Raw genomic sequence first — 21,404 nt, 5'->3', positions numbered from 1 at the left:
CACAGGACTGGAAAAGGTCAGTTTTCATCCCAACCCCAAAGAAGGTCAATGCCAAAGAATGTTCAAACTACCGCACAACTGCACTCATTTCACATGCTAGAGAAGTAATGCTCAAATTCTCCAACCTAAGCTTCAACAGTATGTGAACCTGGCATACTAAGATGTTCAAGCTGGATTTAGAAAAGGCATAGGAACCAGAGATCAAATTGCCAACATGCACCGGATCATAGAAAAAGACAATGCCAGAAAAAAAATCTACTTCTGCTTTATTGACTACGCTAAAGCCTTTGACTGTGTGGATCACAACAAACTGTGGAAAATTCTTAGAGATGGGAATACCAGGCCACCTTACTTGCTCCCGAGAAACCTGTATGCAGGTCAAGAAGCAACAGTTAGAACTGGACATGAAACAATGGACTGGTTCCATATTGGGAAAGGAGTACGTCAAGGCTGTATATTGTCACCCTGCTTATTTAACTTATATGCAGAGTACATCAAGCAAAATGCCGGGCTGGATGAAGCACAAGCTGGAATCAAGATTGCGGGGAGAAACATCAATAACCTCAGATAGGTAGATGACACCGTCCTTATGGCAGAAAGCGAAGAAGAACTAAAGAGCCTCTTGATGAAGGTGAAAGAAAAGAATGAAAAAGTTGGCTTAAAACTCAACATTCAGAAAACTAGGATCATGGCATCCAGTCCCATCACTTCATAGCAAATAGATGGAACAATGGAAACAGTGACAGACTTCATTCTCTTGGGCTCCAAAATCACTGTAGATGGTGAAAGCAGTCATGAAATTAAAAGACATTTGCTCCTTGGAAGAAAAGCTATGACAAACCTGGTCAGCATATTAAAAAGCAGAGACATTACTTTGCCAACAAAGGTCCATCTAGTCAAAGCTATGGTTTTTTCAGTAGTCATGTATGGATGTGAGAGTTGGACCATAAAGAAGGCTGAGCACCAAAGAATTGATGCACTTGAACTGTGGTGTTGGAGAAGACTCTTCAGAATTCCTTGGACTGCAAGAAGACCAAACCAGTCAGTCCTAAAGGAAATCAACCCTGAATTCATTGGAAGGACTGATGCTGAAGCTGAAGCTCCAATACTTTGGCCACCTGATGGCAAGAGCCGACTCATTCGAAAAGACCCTGATGTTGGGAAAGATTGAAGGCAGGAGAAGGGGACGACAGAGGATGAGATGGCTGGATGGCATCATCGACTCAATGGACATGAGCTTGAGCAAGCTCTGGGAGATGGTGAAGGACAGGGAAGCCTGGCAGTGCTGCAATCCATTGGGTCGCAAAGAGTCCGACATGACTGAGAGACTGAATAACAACCATATGCTCCAGGGCTCATCTTTCCGCAGTAACTCGTCCAGGAATGGGCGTGGTCTTCTTCGTCCCACCTGTGCAGGGAACCTAGCGAAGAAACAAATGGGCAGAGACCACAGGAGCACCGCCCTCGACCAGAAAGTGAACGGGAAAGTTGCTCAAAGAGTCAGACTCTTTGCGACCCCATAGACTATAGCCTGCCAGGCGCCTCTGTCCATGGAATTCTCCAGGCCAGAAAACCAGAGTAGGTAGTCAATTCCCTTCTCCAAGGCATCTTCCAAACCCAAGGATGGAAACCAGGTCTCCCTCATTGCAAGCGGATTCTTTACAGTCTGAGCCACCAGAGAAGCCCAAGAATAATGGAGTGGGTAGCCTATCCCTTCTCCAGCGGATCTTCCCGACCCAGGACTCGAACCCGCGGTCTCCCATTGCAGGCGGATTCTTTATCAGCTGAGGTACTATGGACGCCCAGTCGGTCAGAAGCAGCCTCGCCCAGACCAGCCTCCAAATAGGAACTACAATTCCCAGCGGCCCCTGCGGACGGCGGGCCGTGGCCACGATGCGCCTGCGCAGTGGCGCAGGCTTGCCCTGTGTGGTTCCCGCCAATTCTTGCGGTAGTCCTCCCACGGTTGAATTCTGTGTTCCATGGAGGCGTTTGATCCTGCCGAGCTGCCCGAGCTGCTTAAGCTTTATTACCGAAGGCTCTTTCCCTACGGCCAATACTATCGCTGGCTCAACTATGGCGGAGGTGATGGAGGCAGGGAGAGGGGTGGTAGTGTGTCTGCAAAGGCGTGTGAGGAGGTTTTGGGAGGGTACCTTGGAATGACAATATGAAGTGCCTCCTGTGCGCCAGGCGTTGTGCTGGGCACCTTCGTTTGTTATCTCCAGCCCTCTCCGTCACCTCTGAGGGGTAAATGGGCCGAGAGAGGATGTAATCACCAGCCTACGCCGCACACGGAAGGGTATAGCCGCTACCACTACGTGTTAGTGTGTGCTAAGTCGCTCGGTCATGTCGACTTTTTGCGACCCTGTGAACTATAGCTCACCAGCTCCTCAGTCCATGAGATTTTTCCGGCTCAAATGGTCGGACTCACTTTCCGTTTGATGTTTACCTGCAACCACGGGGCGTGAGGGGAGCGGGGGGTGGAGGGGAGGAGGTACAGGGTCATAGCATGAAGCTGCAAAGTCGTGATCTGCTCAGGGACAGAGGGGCATCTCCTAAAAGAGGAGAGGTACTTAACTCTTGCCGCTTTAATTTATTAGTGCCCACCAAGGAAAGAGAGGTGGTATTACATATTGAAAATATTTCTGCATTTTTATCTTCATCTTTGTAAACCCCTTCAAATTAGGAACTAGCTCTTGTCTTTTTTTTTTTTTTAACATGTAGCATAGTGTTGAGCAGAGGACTCATTAAAAATATCTTCTCATTGGTTAATGTTTTAATGCTGTGAGCTGGATAAAGTACCAAATTAACTTTAAGGTGTACATTTATTTTGCAGTGGTAAAGAATTACTTTCAGCACCGTGAATTTTCATTCACATTGAAAGATGATATTTACATTCGCTACCAATCCTTCAACAACCAAAGTGATCTGGAAAAGGAGATGCAGAAAATGAATCCGTACAAGATTGATATTGGCGCAGTATATTCCCACAGAGTAAGAAATCGTTTTTTTAAGTAGTTTGTTGCTTTTTAAACCAAGAAAGGTTTGGTGCCCCTAGCATTTTGAGATAAATTTGTAGTGTTTATTTTATTTGAAGAGCCACACTTCAACCATTTTTGTAAGAAAGTTGTAAAGTAAAAAAAAAAAAATCTTTAATACTTTACTGACTGGAAATCATTTGGAAATGGATTGGGTATATTCACTCTAGGACAAAAAACTTTCAGCCAGTATCTGGCTAAAAGACTAAATGAGGTCCATTAAAAAAGAAATGTTTAAAAAAAAAAAAGACTAAATGAGGGACGTTCCTGGTGGTACAGTGGATGCAGGGGAAATGGGTTCAATCCCTGGTCCAGGAAGATCCCACATGCCATGGAGCAATTAAGCATGTGTGCCATAACTAATGAGCCTGTGCTCTAGATCCTGAGAGCTGCACCTAAAGCCCAGGCGCCCTAGAGCCCATGCTCCTCAACAGGAGAAGCCACTCCAATGAGAACCCCGTGCACCGAAACTAGAGAAAGCCCATGCAGCAACGAAGAGCCAGCACAATCAAATAGATAAAAAAACATTTTTCAAAGACTAAATGAAGAAGTCAGCATGGTTGAGCACAGAAGATATTGGAGAGAATCATTCTTGATTCCTCTCTCACACCTATATCTGTTTCACTAGGTAATCTCTTTAGCTCTTCCATAATAGTATCTACTAACCACTGCTACTAGTGGTCATATCATCACCATCACCTCTTATCTGAATTATTGTAAAAACTTCCTAACACTTTGCTCCTGTAAACTCTAGACTGTATTCTCAACACGGCCGCCAAAAGGATCCTTTTAAAACAAGTAAGATCATCGTGATTCATCTGCTCAAAACCATACTCCAGTGGCTTCTCATTTTACACAGAGTAAGCCACTCTCTCTCCCTCACTCACTCCATTCCTGTCACACTGACCTGTGCTCAATCAATTTCCATGGCCTAGAACCCATTTCCCAAAGCATCTTTTTGGTTCATTTTTCTCACCTTCAAGTCCTTACTCAAAGAGGCCTGCAGCCTGCCCTTCCTCCTACCCTCTCCCCTCACTGATACATTCTAAGTGCTTAGAATACTGCCAGGCAGAGAGAGTATCTGTTGAATGAATGAACATAATTGCCCAAAATTGCCCTTCTTCCTCTCTTTAAAAATATACACAGGTAGGGAAAAGATACACATAGAATAACAGCTTTTGTATGGAGCTTTTTCTTAATGTTGTATAACTTGTTTTTCATATCATTCTTCATTATTCTTTTTTTAAAAAGAGAACTTAAATAATTTGGCCAAGGTTACACAATTTCTAAATGAGGGAGATAGGACCTAAATCCAGGTTTTCTGACTCCAAATCCCAAAGGAAAGGGAGAGGAGGTAAGAAAAGGCAGGCAGGGAAAATACTTTGGAGCAGGTTTCTCCTCTTTTAGGGATGGAGATTAAAACTGAAGTCTCTATAGAAGAGCCAAGGTGTCACTCTACTCCTCCCTAGCACAGAAGGGGGAAAAGGTGTCATTTCTTAAATTGGGCCAAGACAGGCATCTATACATCATCTTTGTGTGTTTTTATTGGTTATACATGCACGTAGTTTACAAAATCAACTACTATTAATTAGGCTTTTTTTTTTTTTTGGTCTCCTACTTTTGCCCCTATTTTCTGTTCCCAAGAGGCAACCTCTTTTTTTTTTTGGCTGTGCTGGGTCTTAACTAAGGTACAAGGAACCTTCAGTCTTCATTGCAGCATATGGAATCTTTAGTTGTGGCATGTGGGATCTAGTTCCCTGACCAGGGATTGAATCCCAGGCCCCCTTGTATTGGAAGTGCAGAGTCTTAACCACTGGACCACCAGGGAAGTCTCTTCCTACTTATTGTTTTCATTTTCTCTGCTTTCTGGGGAATTTCCTCAAGGTTTTCATTTCTGCTATTATGTTTTCATTTCCAAGAACCTTTTTTTTCTCACATATCCTGTACTCTTTTCATTGATATATCTGATCCTGCTGAAGATATCAATGACAGGTTTTTACATTTTCTTCTGTTACACAGGTTGTTTTATCTACAGTTACATTTTTTTCTGTTTTTCCACTTTTATCAGAGGTTTTCCTCATATATCAGGTAATGTCTTGCTTGTTGCTTATATTTAAGAATAGAGTACCAAAGAGCTGATTGGAAGCTCTGTGTACATGGCTGAGATTTCTTTACTACAGAGTGATCTGACTGGGCCATTTTATTGTGGGAAGCTCTGGTGTCAGTTTCTCTAGGTCTTTGCTAGAATGAAAACTCCAGCTGATCACTGATCTGTTCCTAGAGCCTAATAACAATGCCTGACACACCTGGTCAGTCTTCAGAGCGGAATCTTCCTGTCTCCTGCCTGGGGCGGCAGTGGAAAGGTACAGAGGAGACAGCTAGGTCTCAACATTCCACAAGTAAATGTCTAATTAATCCCCTGAACATCTGTACAGTACAACGTTTTTTCAGCTGTGCCTACTCTCCCCTTCTCAGTCCAGGGACCCTCTGTTTTATGCTCTCCAGGTAATGATTCAGGTGTCTTTGCCAGGGAAATGGAAGCACAGTCACCTAGCTCCACAGAGTAGGTTTAGCACTAACTGCCTCATAAACAGGTTTGTAATCAATCCTCCTGTTTTTAATCTCAGCTCCAGAGATACATGTTGTCACCTGTTCCTAAGACTTGGGGATTCTGAGATGTAAACTGGGTTTCTTCTTGTTCTTTCTTTACTGAGAGCTGAAGATTCAGCTTTTTGAATCTCCTTATAAAAATTGTGGTGGTATTGTCTCGTCTCTGGTTCTTTTTAAAAAGACTTATACCTGTCTTTAAAAAGAAAAAATTATTTTTGTACAGGTTTAGAGGAAGCCAAATAAGTATTTGCATTCAGTCTATCTTCTTTACCAGATACTCCATAGCCTCAAAGGAAATTACTTAGAGCTTGAGCCAGACTGACTTGAGAGATCTTTTTGAATTATTGAAAAGTTTTAAACACATTTTTGTTACTTATATGCCCAATAACAATTAAAGGTCCTTAAAATATCTTGCAGTAGGCTTCTAGTTATTTGTATGGACCTTTCCTGATCAGAAACCTAAAAATGCTTTCTTATGATTTCTATTGATCAACAAATGTTTATTATACAATGTCTTATGTCAATTATATCTCAATAGGATTATAAGAAAACATAACTTATGGTAAAACATTTATCAAACCTTGTTTTTAGTAGATGAAAGTTACACTGTCATCACTTCTGGCTGTATAGGATCAAATCAATGTCAGTCACTGACAGACTTGGCATTATATGGTTTCTTTCCTTCTCTTTGGCACCTTTTTCTTTATAAGTAGGAAATTAGCATATCTGACACTGTGGCAGCTCTTACAGAAACTGATTGATATTTTGTCCCTTTAGCCCAATCAACACAATACAGTGAAGCTGGGAGCTTTCCAGGCTCAGGAAAAAGAACTGGTGTTTGACATTGACATGACAGACTATGACGATGTGAGGAGATGTTGCAGGTGAGCTCGGCATGCTTTGCTAGTAGGGTGGGTGATATCACTGACAGTGAGTAATGATCATCCTGCCCCAGTTCTGCAGACATATGTTCCAAGTGCTGGACCCTCATGACGATGGCCATACATATCATCGACCGAGCACTGAAAGGCAAGTATTATCAGTATCTAAATGGGGTCACATGCAAGAATCTTTTTTTCTTCTGAATATTAATCTGTCTACACCATTTTTACAATCAATTCTCATAAATTTCTGACATGTTTCTTTGAAATATATGATGGGAAAATAAAAGATTAAAGTTGTAGTTAAAAATTTGATAAACCTGTTGATCAAATCATGTAATTTTTTTCCCAATTCAGTCATCTGTTGAGCAACTCTTGCATGCCAGTTACTGTCCTAAGTGAGGGAACTATGAAAGATAACAATTCTTACCTCAAGTAAGTTATGCAGTCTAAAGAGGAAACAAGAAAATTCAGGATTACGTATGTGTTAATATGCACAGGGTGCTATGGGGATATAGAACAGCAGGAGTGCATACAGGAATGGGAAGATATTAGATCAGAAAAGGCTTCCTGGAAGAGGTAATGGTAAGGATAACAATGATAATGACTAACTTATATAAGAGGCTTATTATGTACCAGGCACTGTTCCAAACACTTTAAATTTGTTACCTCTTTTAATATTCTTAGACTGGGTCTTCAGAGAGAAATGGCAATTGGTCAGGGAGAGAAATGGAAGTAGTGGGACATGAAGAAATTCTTAGCAGAGTGACAGAATAAGTAAAGAACTGAAGGCAAGAGCTCAGGGAACATGGGAAAGTACAAATAATGTACAGTTGACCCTTGAACAACATGAATTTGAACAGCGCAAGTCTACTTAACACAGATTTTTTTCAGTAGTAAATACTGCAATACTATATGCTTCATAGTTGGTTAAATCTGCAGATGTGGAACCACAAATATAGAGGAACTGCTGATGCAGAGGAACTCGTCCTTTTACATATATATATATATATATATATATATATATACACACACACACACACACATATATATATACACACAAACATATATGTATATATACATACACATATTTATTTGTTGGCTGCACTGGGTCTTCATCACTAGACATGGGCTTTCTCTAGTTGACAAGGAGGGCTGTTCTTCGTTATAGTGTGCAGGCTTTTCTTATTGCAGAGTATAGGCTCAGTAGTTGTGACACGCAGGCTTAGTTGCCCCACAACATGTGGAATTTTCCCTGATCAAGGATCAAACTTGTGTCCCCTGCATTGGCAGGCAGATTCTTAACCACTGGACCACCCAGGAAGTTCAAGGAACTGTTTCTATGGAGGGCCAACCATAAGTTTTATGTGGATTTTCTAGTGGGAGGGTCGGCATCCCATTTTGTTCAAGGGTCAACTGCAGTATAGTTAAGATGAGTACATGTGGATAAGAGGTAAAAAAAATCAAGCTAGAGAAGTATGCAAGACCAGAAATTTACAAATGTATTTTAAAACTGATGCTTTCTTCCCTCCTCAGAGGACTTTGGATTTAAACATCGTCTCTGGGTATATTCTGGAAGGAGAGGTGTTCATTGTTGGGTCTGTGATGAATCAGTTAGAAAACTGTCCTCTGCAGTACGTTCTGGGATAGTTGAATATTTGAGTCTTGTAAAGGTAAGGTCTTCTTAATGATAGTTTACATTTCTTCGTTAGCTAGACATTACCCAGTCTTGTATGCTTAGTAACAAAACAAACTATCTTTTAAGTATTCATATTTCAGAGTAAATGATTTTACCAGTAGATCAGTTAAAATCATAGTAGTTACATTTTTTAAGATATCTCATATTTTGCTTTAAGTATCCTCCTTTGTGGCAAAAGGAAGTTTGGTTTACTTTTCTGGTCCAAGTATGTCAAGTAAAGTTAACCAAGAAAATTACAGGTATTAAGACTATATAAAATGGCATCCAAGATTCTATACTTTGACAGAATTTAATCAATATCTTTAGAACACATTAAAGAAAATTTTGATTTATTTCATCTATGTTATATAATATACATGAAGTTTTTGTTTGTTTGTTTGTTTTTGATGGTTTGTTTTTCAGGGTGGTCAAGATGTTAAAAAGAAAGTTCACCTAAGTGAAAAAATTCACCCTTTTGTCAGGTCTGTTGGGGAAGACTCCATGAAGTTTAAGTTGTGTCTGATTTACCTGCATGTGCTTTTAGAATTACTTTATCAATTTTCTGCACCAGGGTAGCATTTTACAACAGTAATAGCCAGAATTAATTAATTGTCTGTTTTGTACATTCCAGTATTCTTGATAGGTGTTTCACAAATGTTCTTATTGGTCTTCACAACAACCGCATTAGATACATGATGGTTATCTCCACTTATAGATGAGAGAAGTGAGATTTGGAGAGATTTTATAATTTGTTTGGCTTTATGCAAGTAATTATTAAAATCAGGATATATGTCCTTGTCTGCTTGATTCCAAAGACCATACCCTTTCCATTGAATTCACTACTTCTCTAGGATAATGGAAAGAGCATTGCATTAGAAGTAAGAATCCCTATTCTGCCACTTTAATATGACCTTGATAAAATATTAGAGACTCTGTTTCTTATCAGTATGGGGAGAACAGTGTCTACTCCATCTATCTCAGAGTTGTGGCAGAGATTAAATGAAACAGTAGAAGGGCCCTGGCAGTCCAGTGGTTAAGACTCTCTGCCTCCACTGCATGGGTCATGGGTTCAGTCCCTGACTGGAGAACTGAGATCCTGCATGCTGCGTGCTGTGCAGCCAAAAAAATAATAAAATAAAAGCCAGTAACCTAACATACAAATATATATACATAAAACAGCAGATGCAAAGTCTATTTTCAAAATGCAAAGCACTTTGTAACTGTTGAGATGCTAAAGCAAGCAATTCAGAATAGAAACTGTGGATTGTACCCCACATCCTACTACTGATGTATTATTACATTGTCCTGATTTGGTTGCTTTCTGCCCTTGTTACATGTCTATGATGCTATTAACCTTCTAAGTTGTGGGATTTAAGAAGTAAACATTTCTTGAATATCTAGTCTAAGCCAAGTACTATGCTAGGTTCTTTCCCCTTAGAGTGTTTCATTTAACTCTCATAACCCTGTGAAGAGGTATAATTCCCATTTTATCTAATTAAGTTCTAGAAATTCAGTGAAAATAAGTACTAGCCTCCCTAGTGAACAAAAGCCATGTGCCATATATGTCGCTAATAGTGTTGGGACTTTGTTATTATTGTTCCTACAGAAAATCTATAAACATAATAAAAAAATACTTTGAACAATATGCCTTAGTTGATCAAGATATTCTTGAGAATAAACCAAGTTGGGATAAAATTTTAGCCCTTGTTCCTGAAAATATCCTTTCCCAAGACCATTTCTATGTGAGCTACTTGTACTGACCTATGATACTATAAATTTGTTCTACCTGCATGTTCTCATATACTTGTATAGTTTTAACCTTTTTACACAAAACATCTCCTGTATTTCTGCATTTTTTTTTTTAATCTCTAGTCTGGAATACAATAAGAAGTGAGGCTGTTTTGTAAATAAATTTCCTCATTTTGGAAGTTGATCCTCCTAAAATTAGTGACTACTTAACGAATGCAAAATCATCATCAAAATATATACAGATCATGGACCAGTTTTACCTTAAACCTTACAGCTATTTTGGCATTCTTTCTGTCATACCTAATACAATTTAACAGGGGAATTTTTCTAAGGTTTTGTGTTTAATATTTGTATTTTAGAAGACAATAATTACTGTGTAATCTTTAGATATCCTTGTGGTAATACACATTGAAAATAAGTTGTTCATTGATGTACCCTAAATGAGTGTGTTCCTTAATGATCCATCACCAGTGCGTGATGAACTTCAACAAGGCTTCCAAAGGCATAGCAATTCACTTCAGCGTTGGGAGACTTTGAAGAACACCATCAACAAATATCAGGTATATTCCATTGAAATCTGTATTACAAATACAATAATGCAATTCTTAATTAAATTATCATTTTTTCACTTACTAAGTTAAACATGGTTGAAGATCATTTTTTCACCACCTTAAAGAAATCTTCAAAAGTTCCTACTGATCCTCATGCTGGACTTGCATCTGTTTTTAGAAAAACAACAAAAACGACAAATGTGGACTCTGGCTTGAGTGGGAGATCATGCTCCAGTATTGTTTTCCACGACTGGATATCAATGTTAGCAAAGGAATCAATCATTTACTGAAGAGCCCTTTTAGTGTTCATCCTAAAACAGGTACTATGTAAAAAAAAAAAATAAGAAAAACAAAAGAAAAATCAAAGTTATTTTTTGTTATAGAAAGCATGTCGCTGGGTGTGAATGTCTGAAATAGTAAAGCTTGAAGAATTGTTCTGTCAGCTAATATCTGAATTAACTTATTTTTCCATTGTCAGTTAGTAGCTATTCAATGAGTTTCCACTATGTAAATAATTTTCAGTTGGGTTTCTAAGGTTCAGCGTTAGAAGTAGAGTTGGAGAGGAACTTAAAAATCACAGAACAGCAGCACATATTGTACAGATGAGAAAACAGTGGCTCGAGAGGTTAAAGTGATTTGTCCACAGTCTTAAAACAAATTTTGGGGAATTCCCTAGTGATCCAGGGAGGTTAGGACTCAGCACTTTCACTCATGGGAACCAGGTTCTATTGCCATTTGGGGAACTAAGATCCCACAAGCCTCGTAGTATGGCCAAAAATAAAAAAATTATGTCAGAACTGATAACAGAGTTCAATTCTTAAGACTCAAAGTTCCGTGCTTTTTAGAAATAGAATCACATATGTAGAGGACAAACTTCTGGTTACCAAGGTGGAAGCAGAGGGTGGGATGAATTGGGAGATTGGGATTGACATATATATACTACTATGTAAATAAATAATGGGAACCTACTGTATAGCTCAGGAACCTGTACCAAGTATCTGTGAGAACTTAAATGAGAAGGAAATCTTAAAAAGGAGGGGGTGGGTATATGTATACATAGAACTGATTCATTTTGCTGTACAGCAGAAATTAACAACACTGTAAGGCAACTATACTCCAATTTAAAAAAAAGTTCCATGCTCTTTCCACTATGCTGCTTCCCTCAGGTCTTTTTCAATAGATTTAGCTTTCTTCTTTCACTCTCTGGATAAGATTTGATTAACTAAAACTGACTTTACAATAAGTATGATAGTCGAGCTAGTGGCATAAACTTTGCTCCATCCAACTAGAGGACACAATTAGAAGTATCTAGTTATCCTTTTTAGTGTCAACGATTCAACTCTGCCACTTGCTGTGGGAAGTTAAGCAAATTACCCTTGGTTTTAGCATCTGTACAATGGAGATACCTCAGTGGTTTATGGTGAAGATCTAAAAGGTAAAATGCTTAGAAAAGTGTCTGTCACATGTTCAATACTCCCAAATTGCCTGCTGCTGCTGCCAAGTCGCCTCAGTCGTGTCCGACTTTATGCGACCCCATAGACGGCAGCCCACCAGGCTCCCCCGTCCCTGGGATTCTCCAGGCAAAACCACTGGAGTGGGCTGCCATTTCCAAATTGCCTAGTTTTCTTTAATAGTCTACAATGACTCTGTAGTGTATACATTTATATAGCCCCTTTTCAAATCTGCCAATTATGTGTTTTTAGTTTATTTTGGTAATAAGCTTAATGTTTCTTAATGTTTATCTTAATATTCTAAAGCTTCAGTGAGTATTCCCTTTATTTAATATTCAAGATTTGAGTAACTAATTACATTCACTTGTAGGTATACATTTTTATTGTATCTTTTTCCCATTAAATGGCTATAGTCTTTTCACTCTGCCTTCCACCAGTAACTCCCAATTTCCTTAATTATTTTGTTAGTCACCTGCCATTCTTTAAATTATCTCATTTTTCAGATATGAATTTTATGTCATGTCCCAGTTGTGGATTTTGTAAAAGGGTAATATGTCATTTATATTATTTCCAAAGATGCTCAACACATAGGTGTCTGTTTTGATTTCAGCAAATTAAAGTAATGAAGTAAACTACTTCCATCTATTTTGTGTTCCATCTTCACGACTCACTAAATTTGAGATTGTTCCGTACTTACGTATTGGAAGATATAGGGAAGAGGAAAACAGAAATCAAAATGGATATAAGAGCAACTAGGTAATAGCTCAACAGTCTTTCACATCTATTTTTTGTTTTTTTTTTGGTGTTTTTAGAGAAATAAAAGGCACTAATGTGAAAGTACTTTTTTTTAAGACCAAATTTTATTGTATTTATGTATTTTTTGAAACTTTTTGGCCACATGGCATGTGGGATCTTAGTTCCCTAGTCAGGAATAGAATCATACCCCCTGCATTGGAAATGTGGAGTCTTAACCATTGGACCTCCAGGGAAGTCCCGAAAGTACTTTTAATTTATATTTCTAAATAAATACTCTTAACAGATTAGTGTAACCCTTTTTCTAAGCCTTAAAGTTTTAGCCAAAAATAACTCATAGGACACAGCCTATAATTATTTGTATTGTACAATATTCAGCTTATAATTTTTTGTTTCTCACAGGTCGCATTTCTGTGCCTATTGACTTACAGAAAGTGGATCAATTTGATCCATTTACTGTTCCAACCATAAGGTATGTTCCAGATCACTGATCACTCCTTTTTTGTTTGTGGCTATTATAAATGTGAAGTAAATTGGATTAGATCCCTTATGGAGAGGCAGCTTCTCTGAGGCTGTATGATGGTGCCCTTCCAGAAGAGCATTTCCTAGTGAGTTCTACAGAACACAGGTTTTTCAGCTACTATTATACAAAAAAAAAAGTTCAAATAAATTTGAGAAATGTTGACTTGAGCAAAATTTCCTAGTCTTTAATAGGCTAACATGCATGGAAAACTCCAGAAAGAGAGCATGATGTTTAGAATATCCCAAATTTATTTGGCCACATTTTTTTCACAGAAAACCTTGTGAGATTCATGTGCTTTCATACACTGGGTAATACTGACCAAGAATCAACTTTTAAATTATCTTCTTCTATTATTTGTAGTTCCATTTGCCATGAGTTGGATGTTATTTCTACTAAAGAAGAAAAAGAGAATGGAACTGAATCTGATACTAAACACAGAACCAGAGGTAGGTTAGTATATTGAAGTCTCACTTTAACATAATCTTTTTATATTGACATCTTTCTGTGACTCAGTAATTAATTTGCCTTGGATTCAGACCAGAATGGATCATTTTTTATCCTGAAACCAGCTCAGTAGCAAATAATATGATCACAATGTTTCTCTCCTTCATCAGTTGCCCCAATGGTGCTGTTGAATCCAATGTGAGTCAACAAATATTCACAAAGTAACATTTAATGCCAGGATCTATACTGAAAAATTAAATTGTCAATTGATTTTGACAATTGTTTGAATCCCATAGTCTTAGATTCAATAACTATTTACTTAACAACTACCATGTATGCAGTATTTTGTTCTCTACTTGTTTTTGTATCCAGATGAGTGTTACGTTAAATATATGTCTAAACTGTAACTGAATTGTATATCCAATAATTTGAAAGAGCTGGGAGTATAAAACGGCCTGTTCAGTTCAGTTCAGTTGCTCAGTCGTGTCCAACTCTTTGCGACCCCATGAATCGCAGCATGCCAGGCCTCCCTGTCCATCACCAACTCCCAGAGTTCACTCAGACTCATGTCCATCGAGTCAGTGATGCCATCCAGCCATCTCATCCTCTGTCGTCCCCTTCTCCTCCTGCCCCCAATCCCTCCCAGCCTCAGAGTCTTTTCCAATGAGTCAACTCTTCGCATGAGGTGGCCAAAGTACTGGAGTTTCAGCTTTAGCATCATTCCTTCCAAAGAAATCCCAGGGCTGATCTCCTTCAGAATGGACTGGTTGGATCTCCTTGCAGTCCAAGGGACTCTCAAGAGTCTTCTCCAACACCACAGTTCAAAAGCATCAATTCATCGGTGCTCAGCCTTCTTCACAGTCCAACTCTCACATCCATACATGACTACTGGAAAAACCATAGCCTTGCCTAGATGGACCTTTGTTGGCAAAGTAATGTCTCTGCTTTTGAATATGCTATCTAGGTTGGTCATAACTTTCCTTCCAAGGAGTAAGCGTCTTTTCATTTCATGGCCGCAGTCACCATCTGCAGTGATTTTGGAGCCCAAAAAAATAGTCTGACACTGTTAGTGAAAGTCAAATCTTATACCAACACCCAAGAGACACTATAGCAATAGCTCAACAGTACCTTCTGTGATGAAAATGTCATGCACTGTCCAAATGGTAATCACTAGCCTTTTCACGTGACTTTTGATAACTTAAAATGTGAGAAACTGAATTTTTAGCTTCATTTAATTTAAATAGGCTCATGTGACTTGTGACTACTGTAATGGGCAGAACGGATCTCTGATTGATCTTTTTAGTCAAATGTTGCTACCTTGCTTTCAGAATCCAAGCTCAAATGTCACTTCATATATTTCAGCTCTAACATAAACAAGGTACATTCCTCCATCAATATTTATAAAATGATTACAAGCATTCTGTTTAAAATAATGCACAAAAGTCTCAAACAAACTGGATAATAAACTGAAAAAAAAAAAGAACTCAGGGAAAATAAACAATGCAAGGAACAGAGGAAACCTTTTTTTAAAAAAACTGATATCCTCAGAGATTAAGAGAAGACAGTGTATCCATGAAGCAAGACCAGAATGCTATGAAAAAAAAAAAAAAAAAAATTCAGAATAAGAAAGAGGTCTTAGAAATCAAAGACATAATCGTTAGAATAAAACTTTCACTGGAAGGGCTGGAAAAGAAAAGAGGAGACTTCCTAGAAAGTAGTAAAAAAAAGACAAGTTAGTAGGTTTTTTAAGGAGGAAAAAGATAAAATTAAAGACTGATTCAGGAGGTCTAATATCTGACAGAAAAAGAACAAATAAAATAGGGATGGAAAAAATTGTCAAAATTATATATGAAAACATCCCAGAAATGAGCCCTTTGTTAAAAGGGCTCAGCAAAATGAGAATGGTATGCCTACACCAAGGCACATCGTTTTGAAATTTAACACTCAGAATTAAGAGAAGATCTTAAGAGCTTTCAGACCCCTTCCTACAGTCCCTCCCCACAAAAAAGCCATGGACCTAGGAAGAATGGCCTTAAATTTCTAAGTAAAAATGGAAGTATTCATTTTTAGAAATAAGTGCTAGAAAAGAAAAAAGTAGTTGCCATTCAAGAAGATGGAAAGGTTAGCAGGGAGCTGCTATTTTTTCCCACCATAAACCTGTTAGTATTATTTTACTTTTTTTTTTTTTAACAAATTACTTTTAACACAACTTTTTTAATTTAATAATTAAAAAATAATAAATTTAATAGTATCTCTTTGTGAACATCTTCTTACTTTGTTCAGAGGTTTTAAGAAAGCAAGTTTTGGCTCCCTATAAGGAGAAGCTTTATAATAAATGTGTTCAGAAATAAACTGCACTTTCAAGTATTCATAAAGGCTATTAGCCATAAATCAGGGATGCTTTAGATGAGGTGGGAGGCTGGCATAGGTGATATTTAAGTTCCGTATTATTTCTTTAATTTCTATGATTCTAAACTTTTGTCCATTTTCATATTAGTACCATTTGCTCCTTCCCTTCTACTTCCCAAATACTGGTATGTTCTCTACCCTCCTCGCTGACTATCTAATTAAATCTTTTTTCTAAGACCCAGTTCATAGCTACCTCAGTCAACTTTGATTGGTCAGTTCTTTGGACACAAAATTATCCGTATGCCTGTTTGGCCTTTAATTATATATTGTCTTCTGTTACTACATAGAGGAGTTGTTTTTCCAATTCATTTAAAAGCTTCTTGAAGGAATTCCCTGATGGTCCAGTGGTTAGGATTCCATACCTCCACTGCAAGGAGCCTGGGTTCCATCCCTGGTCAGGGAACTAAGATCCTGCAAGCCTCACAGAGTGGCCCAAATAAATAAATAAATATTTTAAAACATAAAAATTTCTTGAGATGAAGTAGTTTGTATGGATTATACTTTTTTATAATTTAGCATAGTACTCAATATATAATTATGGCATGTGGGATCTTAGTTCCCTGACCAGGGATGGAAGCCTACCCTGCAGTGGAAGCATGGGGTCTTAACCACTGGACCACCAGAGAAGTCCCTGGTTCCTTTTCTTTTTTTTTTTTTTCTTTAAATTATTTTTAGTAAACTATTATGAGTATTCTTAATTCCATGCAGATAAAATCCAAATCTCATTTTGATCTCAATTAGATTTTTTTCCCTTCCTTTGGGTATTAATTATAGATTGTATAATTAAATGGATGATTAAGATTCTGTATTCAAAGTTTTATATACATTTTTAAGACTATTTTATAAATCAAAAAATACCTGTACTTAATGCATGTGACTATAAATTTCTGATTGTTTCTAGAAGGTATGGCCCTCACTTCACATTTTCAGTGTTTTGATCTGTTGGTAAAACTATTTATTATTGAAGCCACTTTCCAAAGAAAGGAGTGTTTGGTGGGACTTAATACATAGCAGTAGATGATGTTGGTCTAGTACCAGAAAGCCTACTAGAGTAGTTATATACATATGGTTTGGATGTTTTAGAGCAGCACTGTCTATAATATATTAGCTACAGTGTGGCTATTAGGCATTTGAAATATGGCTAGTATAACTAAAGAACAGGGTTTTGTTTTGTTTTGTTAATTTTAAGTAATTTAAGCTTAAAAACTGATAACTGATTCAATTATTAGAAAACTTTTAAGCATGTTAGAAAAATTAGTTATATGAGCTTGCTTTTTTAAATCTAGATCAAGTATTTCCAATGATATGATAATATAGTATCTGTTAATAAATTGAGTTATACTTTAAGTATAAAACACTACATTTCAAAGACTTAGTATGAAAGAATGTAAAATATTTCAATCTTTAATGGCAACCCACTCCAGTATTCTTGCCTGGAAAATCCCATGGATGGAGGAGCCTGGTAGGCTACAGTCCACGGGGTCGCAAAAGTCGGACACAACTGAGCAACTTCACTCACTTTTTATCATATGTTGAAATATTTTAGATATAATGGGTTAAATAAAATATACTATTAAAATTAATTTCACGTTTTTAATGTGGCTACTAGAGTGTTTTAAATTATACATTTCTCATTATTTTCTATTGGACAGCACCATTCTATAGCATTTTTACAAGAGACTAAAAGTTATACTTTCATGTTATTCTTGCTGCCAAAATGCTAATTATAACTCATGGTCTTCATAATTTAGATTATAAGAAGACCAGTCTAGCTCCTTTTGTAAAAGTTTTTGAGCAGTTTCTTGAAAACCTGGATAAATCCCGAAAAGGAGAACTTCTCAAGAAGAGTGGTAAGATTCTATACCTTTCCCTTATAGCTGTTTTGATCTTAGTATGAGCAGTTTAAAACATCTAGCAAGTGAACAATTTTTAGAGCTCTAATCTTTGCCCTCTCAAGAAAAGTTACTAGTTTATCTTACTATCTTTAGTGTTTTGAAAACTGAGGTCCCTTAATTCAATTCAGCACATACTCATTTAACACTGTCTATATGTCAGGTTCTATGAGAAAAATAAAAATGAATTATACAAGGATGAATTCCACACTATGGCTCCCTGCCCTTAGGGAGTACTAACTGATACCAAAAAAAGAAAAAAAGTATAAAATGCTAAAAAAGCAATAGAGGTCTCATCTGACTGAGAGAACCTGGGAAGATTTTATACAAAAAGAATGGCATTTAACTCTATTCAGTGAACTACTGTATGAATTCTAGTCCCCAGTGCCAATATATCAGGCCTTGAGGTATGAGTAGGAATTCCACAAACAGATTTGATGAGATAAAGATACAAGAGTGGAGAAAGGAGACAGGTTGTTCATTCTTGAAGGAACAGCAGAAACAAAGGCATAGAAGCAGGAAAGCATCAAGTTACTCTAGAGGCCATCAAGTACATAGCTTATTTGGAAAAAGATGCATCAGGAAGTGATGAGATAGAAATTCAAAGAAGCCACAGTGTAGATTGCCTTGAGTTCCAGACTTGGGAGTTTGAGTTTAATTCACATAAACAGGGAAGCAATTAAAGCTTTTTGAGGAAGGGAGTATCATGATTTGTTGTATCTAGAAAGTTGTGTCTAGAAAGATAAATCTACTAGCAGTATCTGGGGAGAAACGGAATAGAATGAGCTGTTAGTATTAGGACAACAGAGCTGGAGATCTCCAAAACATGCAGATACTAGAGCCATCCTTGAAACTTGGTAATGATTTTTTGGTGAAGCTGAAAGATCTAAGCATAAGTGTCACAGAAGCCAAGCAAGAGGAACGTTTCAATGAGCTTATCAAGTTCTTTGACTAGGAGACACCCAAGCATATGTGTAAGGCAAAAGGAAAAAAATCAGTAGTGAGTATTATTCAAGAGATTGATGAATACCATAGAAAATTGGCAATGTTGTAGAAATGCAAGCCCCCTTTCCACTTCATTTTTTAATAAAACGTATGATGATTAAATAGTAGTGCCTAAGATAATGCTCTACTCATAGTAGACACTCAAATACGTGCTTGTTGAATGAACAGTGATGACTCTGAACTTGGAAAGCCTCATTGAAGCTGCCATTCCAATGCAGCATATTAAGTCCTTTGTATTCTCGTTCCGTACTAACTCAGCCTATAATGTGGGCTTCAGCAAATGTGAAAGCAAATCTTTATGCATGATGTGAATTTAATGGAAGCATTAAGCAAATCAGAATGTGAAATAAATGAGCTTTGTTTTCCTTTACTATCCTTGATAAAAATCTATCCTATTTTAGATTTACAAAAAGACTTCTGAAGATAACAGCTCCTTTTATATGAATATGGATTATCGTCTACCTTCAACCAAGAATCAAATACTTCAAGAGCCATTTAATAAACGTAGCAGAACTGTGTATGTGTCTTAATGCTCAAAGCAAAATTTCCTTTTCTTGAGAAATAATTATGTTGAAAAGATTTGGGAAACCACCAAAGGAGAATGTTCAGATTCCTGGAAGGAGCAATAATGGGAAGATATAAGTGAATGCAGATTAATCTGTAAAATTTAATATTATAATTCTAAGATTACTGATACAGGTACTAACTTCTAGTAGTTGCCATGTATAGAAGTGAGTAGTAATATGACCAAGACTTTAATGTCAGTTCACCAGATTCAACCTCATATTTCTAGGTGTATGAGGGTTTTGTTCTTAAGTTCTTAATTAACACTTAAGTTAATTATACCTGGAGTGTATATTCAGTAACTTCCTCCTTTTGTTCACTGATACTTTTATTGGTCAGGCCACACCCCACTCCCTGTCTTTTAAAAAATCATTTTAAAATGGGCATCTAAACCTACTATAACTTTACTTCAAAAGATATGACTTAATACAGTTACAATATTAGAGCCTAGTATTTTTTACAACTGTTGGCAATTGTAGCTCCTAACTTCTTCCCTGAGAGAATAATTTTCTAAGCAATTTAGAAAAAATAAACCACTTCACCAGCATAAAACCTTTTGTACTTGTCAAAACACTTGGACTTTGTAGATCTCCAGATACTTTAAATTTAAGTGTGTGTTTTTTTTAATTTAAATTTTAAAGGTTTCATTTCTTCCATATTTGACTTCATGTGATAGATTCTGAAATGTCAGATTTCTTTTGCCTGATTTTACAGCCAGTCTAAACAAAACAGTCATTCTGGTTTACATTGTCTTTTGAGAAACATTGAGAAGCAGGCTTTCAGGCTGGTGCTTTCCATGGGGTATGAAAATTTTCCTTTCTTTGCATTACCTATAACATTGTTTTCACCATAGCCACAGTCTTTTTTTTCTTTTGTCTTTTGACTTATATAAAACAGATTGTGTAATACAGTCAACACACTGAAATGCCTTGCATTTCTTTCTCTTTTCTAATTTTTTAAGAAAAAAGTAAAGACTATTGTGTAAAATTCCTCTGTTGAACTTCTGTTTGCTATATATTGTTCAGTCTTTTTGGAAAACAGGGACTGGTCAATTAAAACTCCTGAATACAAAATTACTAGAGACTTGTTAGTCCATCTTAAGTAAATGAGAGGAGAAAGACTGGGATTACCCATTCAATAAAAGATGTTTTAGCATTAAAGCATTTTAATGCTTTAATATTAGAGCCCTTGATAAAAACTGGTATAACAGCCCATAAAATAAATATATTGTGCTTGTATATAACAATGTCTGATTCTTGAAAATAGCAGAAACATGTTCAAAGACAATTAACTTCTCTTAACTCTGATTTGCCAACTCATCCATGTATGAAAATTGTAGAAACAAAGGGCACAGAACTAGTTTCCATCTTCTAACTTGCCCAGTTTATAAAGAAACCCAAAGAAAGAAAGTACATCCTTCCTTAGCTAACGATTAACAGTTATAAGTCAGTGGGCTTGCTGGGAAAGAAAGGGGAGTAGTCAGAATGTTTTACTTATCTAAGGCCACAGTTGGCTATTATTGGCCCTTTCTTCTGAAGGTAAATGAATGCACTGAAAGCCTCCCACATCACTATTAAGCAGAAATATTATCAAAAAATTTAATAGTAACAATAAGTTGGCTTACATTACCTTCCTAACAATCCTATGAAGTAATCCTCACACACAAAAAATTTGGCTTCCCTGGTGGCTCAGACGGTAAAGCGTCTGCCTGCAATGCGAGAGACCCGGTTCAATCCCTGGGTTGGGAAGATCCCCTGGAGAAGGAAATGGCAACCCACTCCAGTACTCTTGCCTAGAAAATTCCACGGACTGAGGAGCCTAGTAGGCTACGGTCCATGGGGTCACAAAGAGTCAGACAC

At 37.3% G+C, this 21,404-nt stretch overlaps 1 protein-coding gene across 1 annotated transcript; it reads left to right on the top strand.

Annotated features, from left to right (window-relative positions):
- The first annotated feature begins 1,889 nt into the window (after positions 1-1,889).
- On the top strand, positions 1,890-20,535 carry PRIM1 (DNA primase subunit 1). Its single transcript, XM_006074980.3, has 13 exons — positions 1,890-2,082; positions 2,834-2,991; positions 6,423-6,529; positions 6,601-6,674; positions 8,063-8,199; positions 8,628-8,686; positions 9,811-9,920; positions 10,422-10,513; positions 10,683-10,824; positions 13,111-13,180; positions 13,592-13,677; positions 17,836-17,934; positions 19,383-20,535. The coding sequence occupies exons 1-13, from the start codon at positions 1,980-1,982 to the stop codon at positions 19,400-19,402; spliced, it is 1,257 nt and encodes a 418-aa protein (XP_006075042.1). The 5' UTR covers positions 1,890-1,979; the 3' UTR covers positions 19,403-20,535.
- Positions 20,536-21,404: the final 869 nt, after the last annotated feature.

Source organism: Bubalus bubalis, chromosome 4 (genome assembly GCF_019923935.1).
Source record: "Bubalus bubalis isolate 160015118507 breed Murrah chromosome 4, NDDB_SH_1, whole genome shotgun sequence".
In the NCBI taxonomy this organism is placed as follows: Eukaryota; Metazoa; Chordata; class Mammalia; order Artiodactyla; family Bovidae; genus Bubalus; species Bubalus bubalis.
The sequence above is the reverse complement of the archived record's forward strand: the minus strand, read 5'-3'. Positions and strand labels throughout refer to the sequence as shown.

What these genes read in the sequence shown, in the direction of transcription:
- PRIM1 (XM_006074980.3), top strand. Translation starts at nt 1,980, where the DNA reads ATGGAGGCGTTTGATCCTGCCGAGCTGCCCGAGCTGCTTAAGCTTTAT. An exon ending in CATCGACCGAGCACTGAAAG is followed by an intron (nt 6,675 to 8,062) that starts GCAAGTATTATC and finishes TTCCCTCCTCAG; the next exon opens with AGGACTTTGGATTTAAACAT. An exon ending in TTTAGCCCTTGTTCCTGAAA is followed by an intron (nt 9,921 to 10,421) that starts ATATCCTTTCCC and finishes ATGATCCATCAC; the next exon opens with CAGTGCGTGATGAACTTCAA.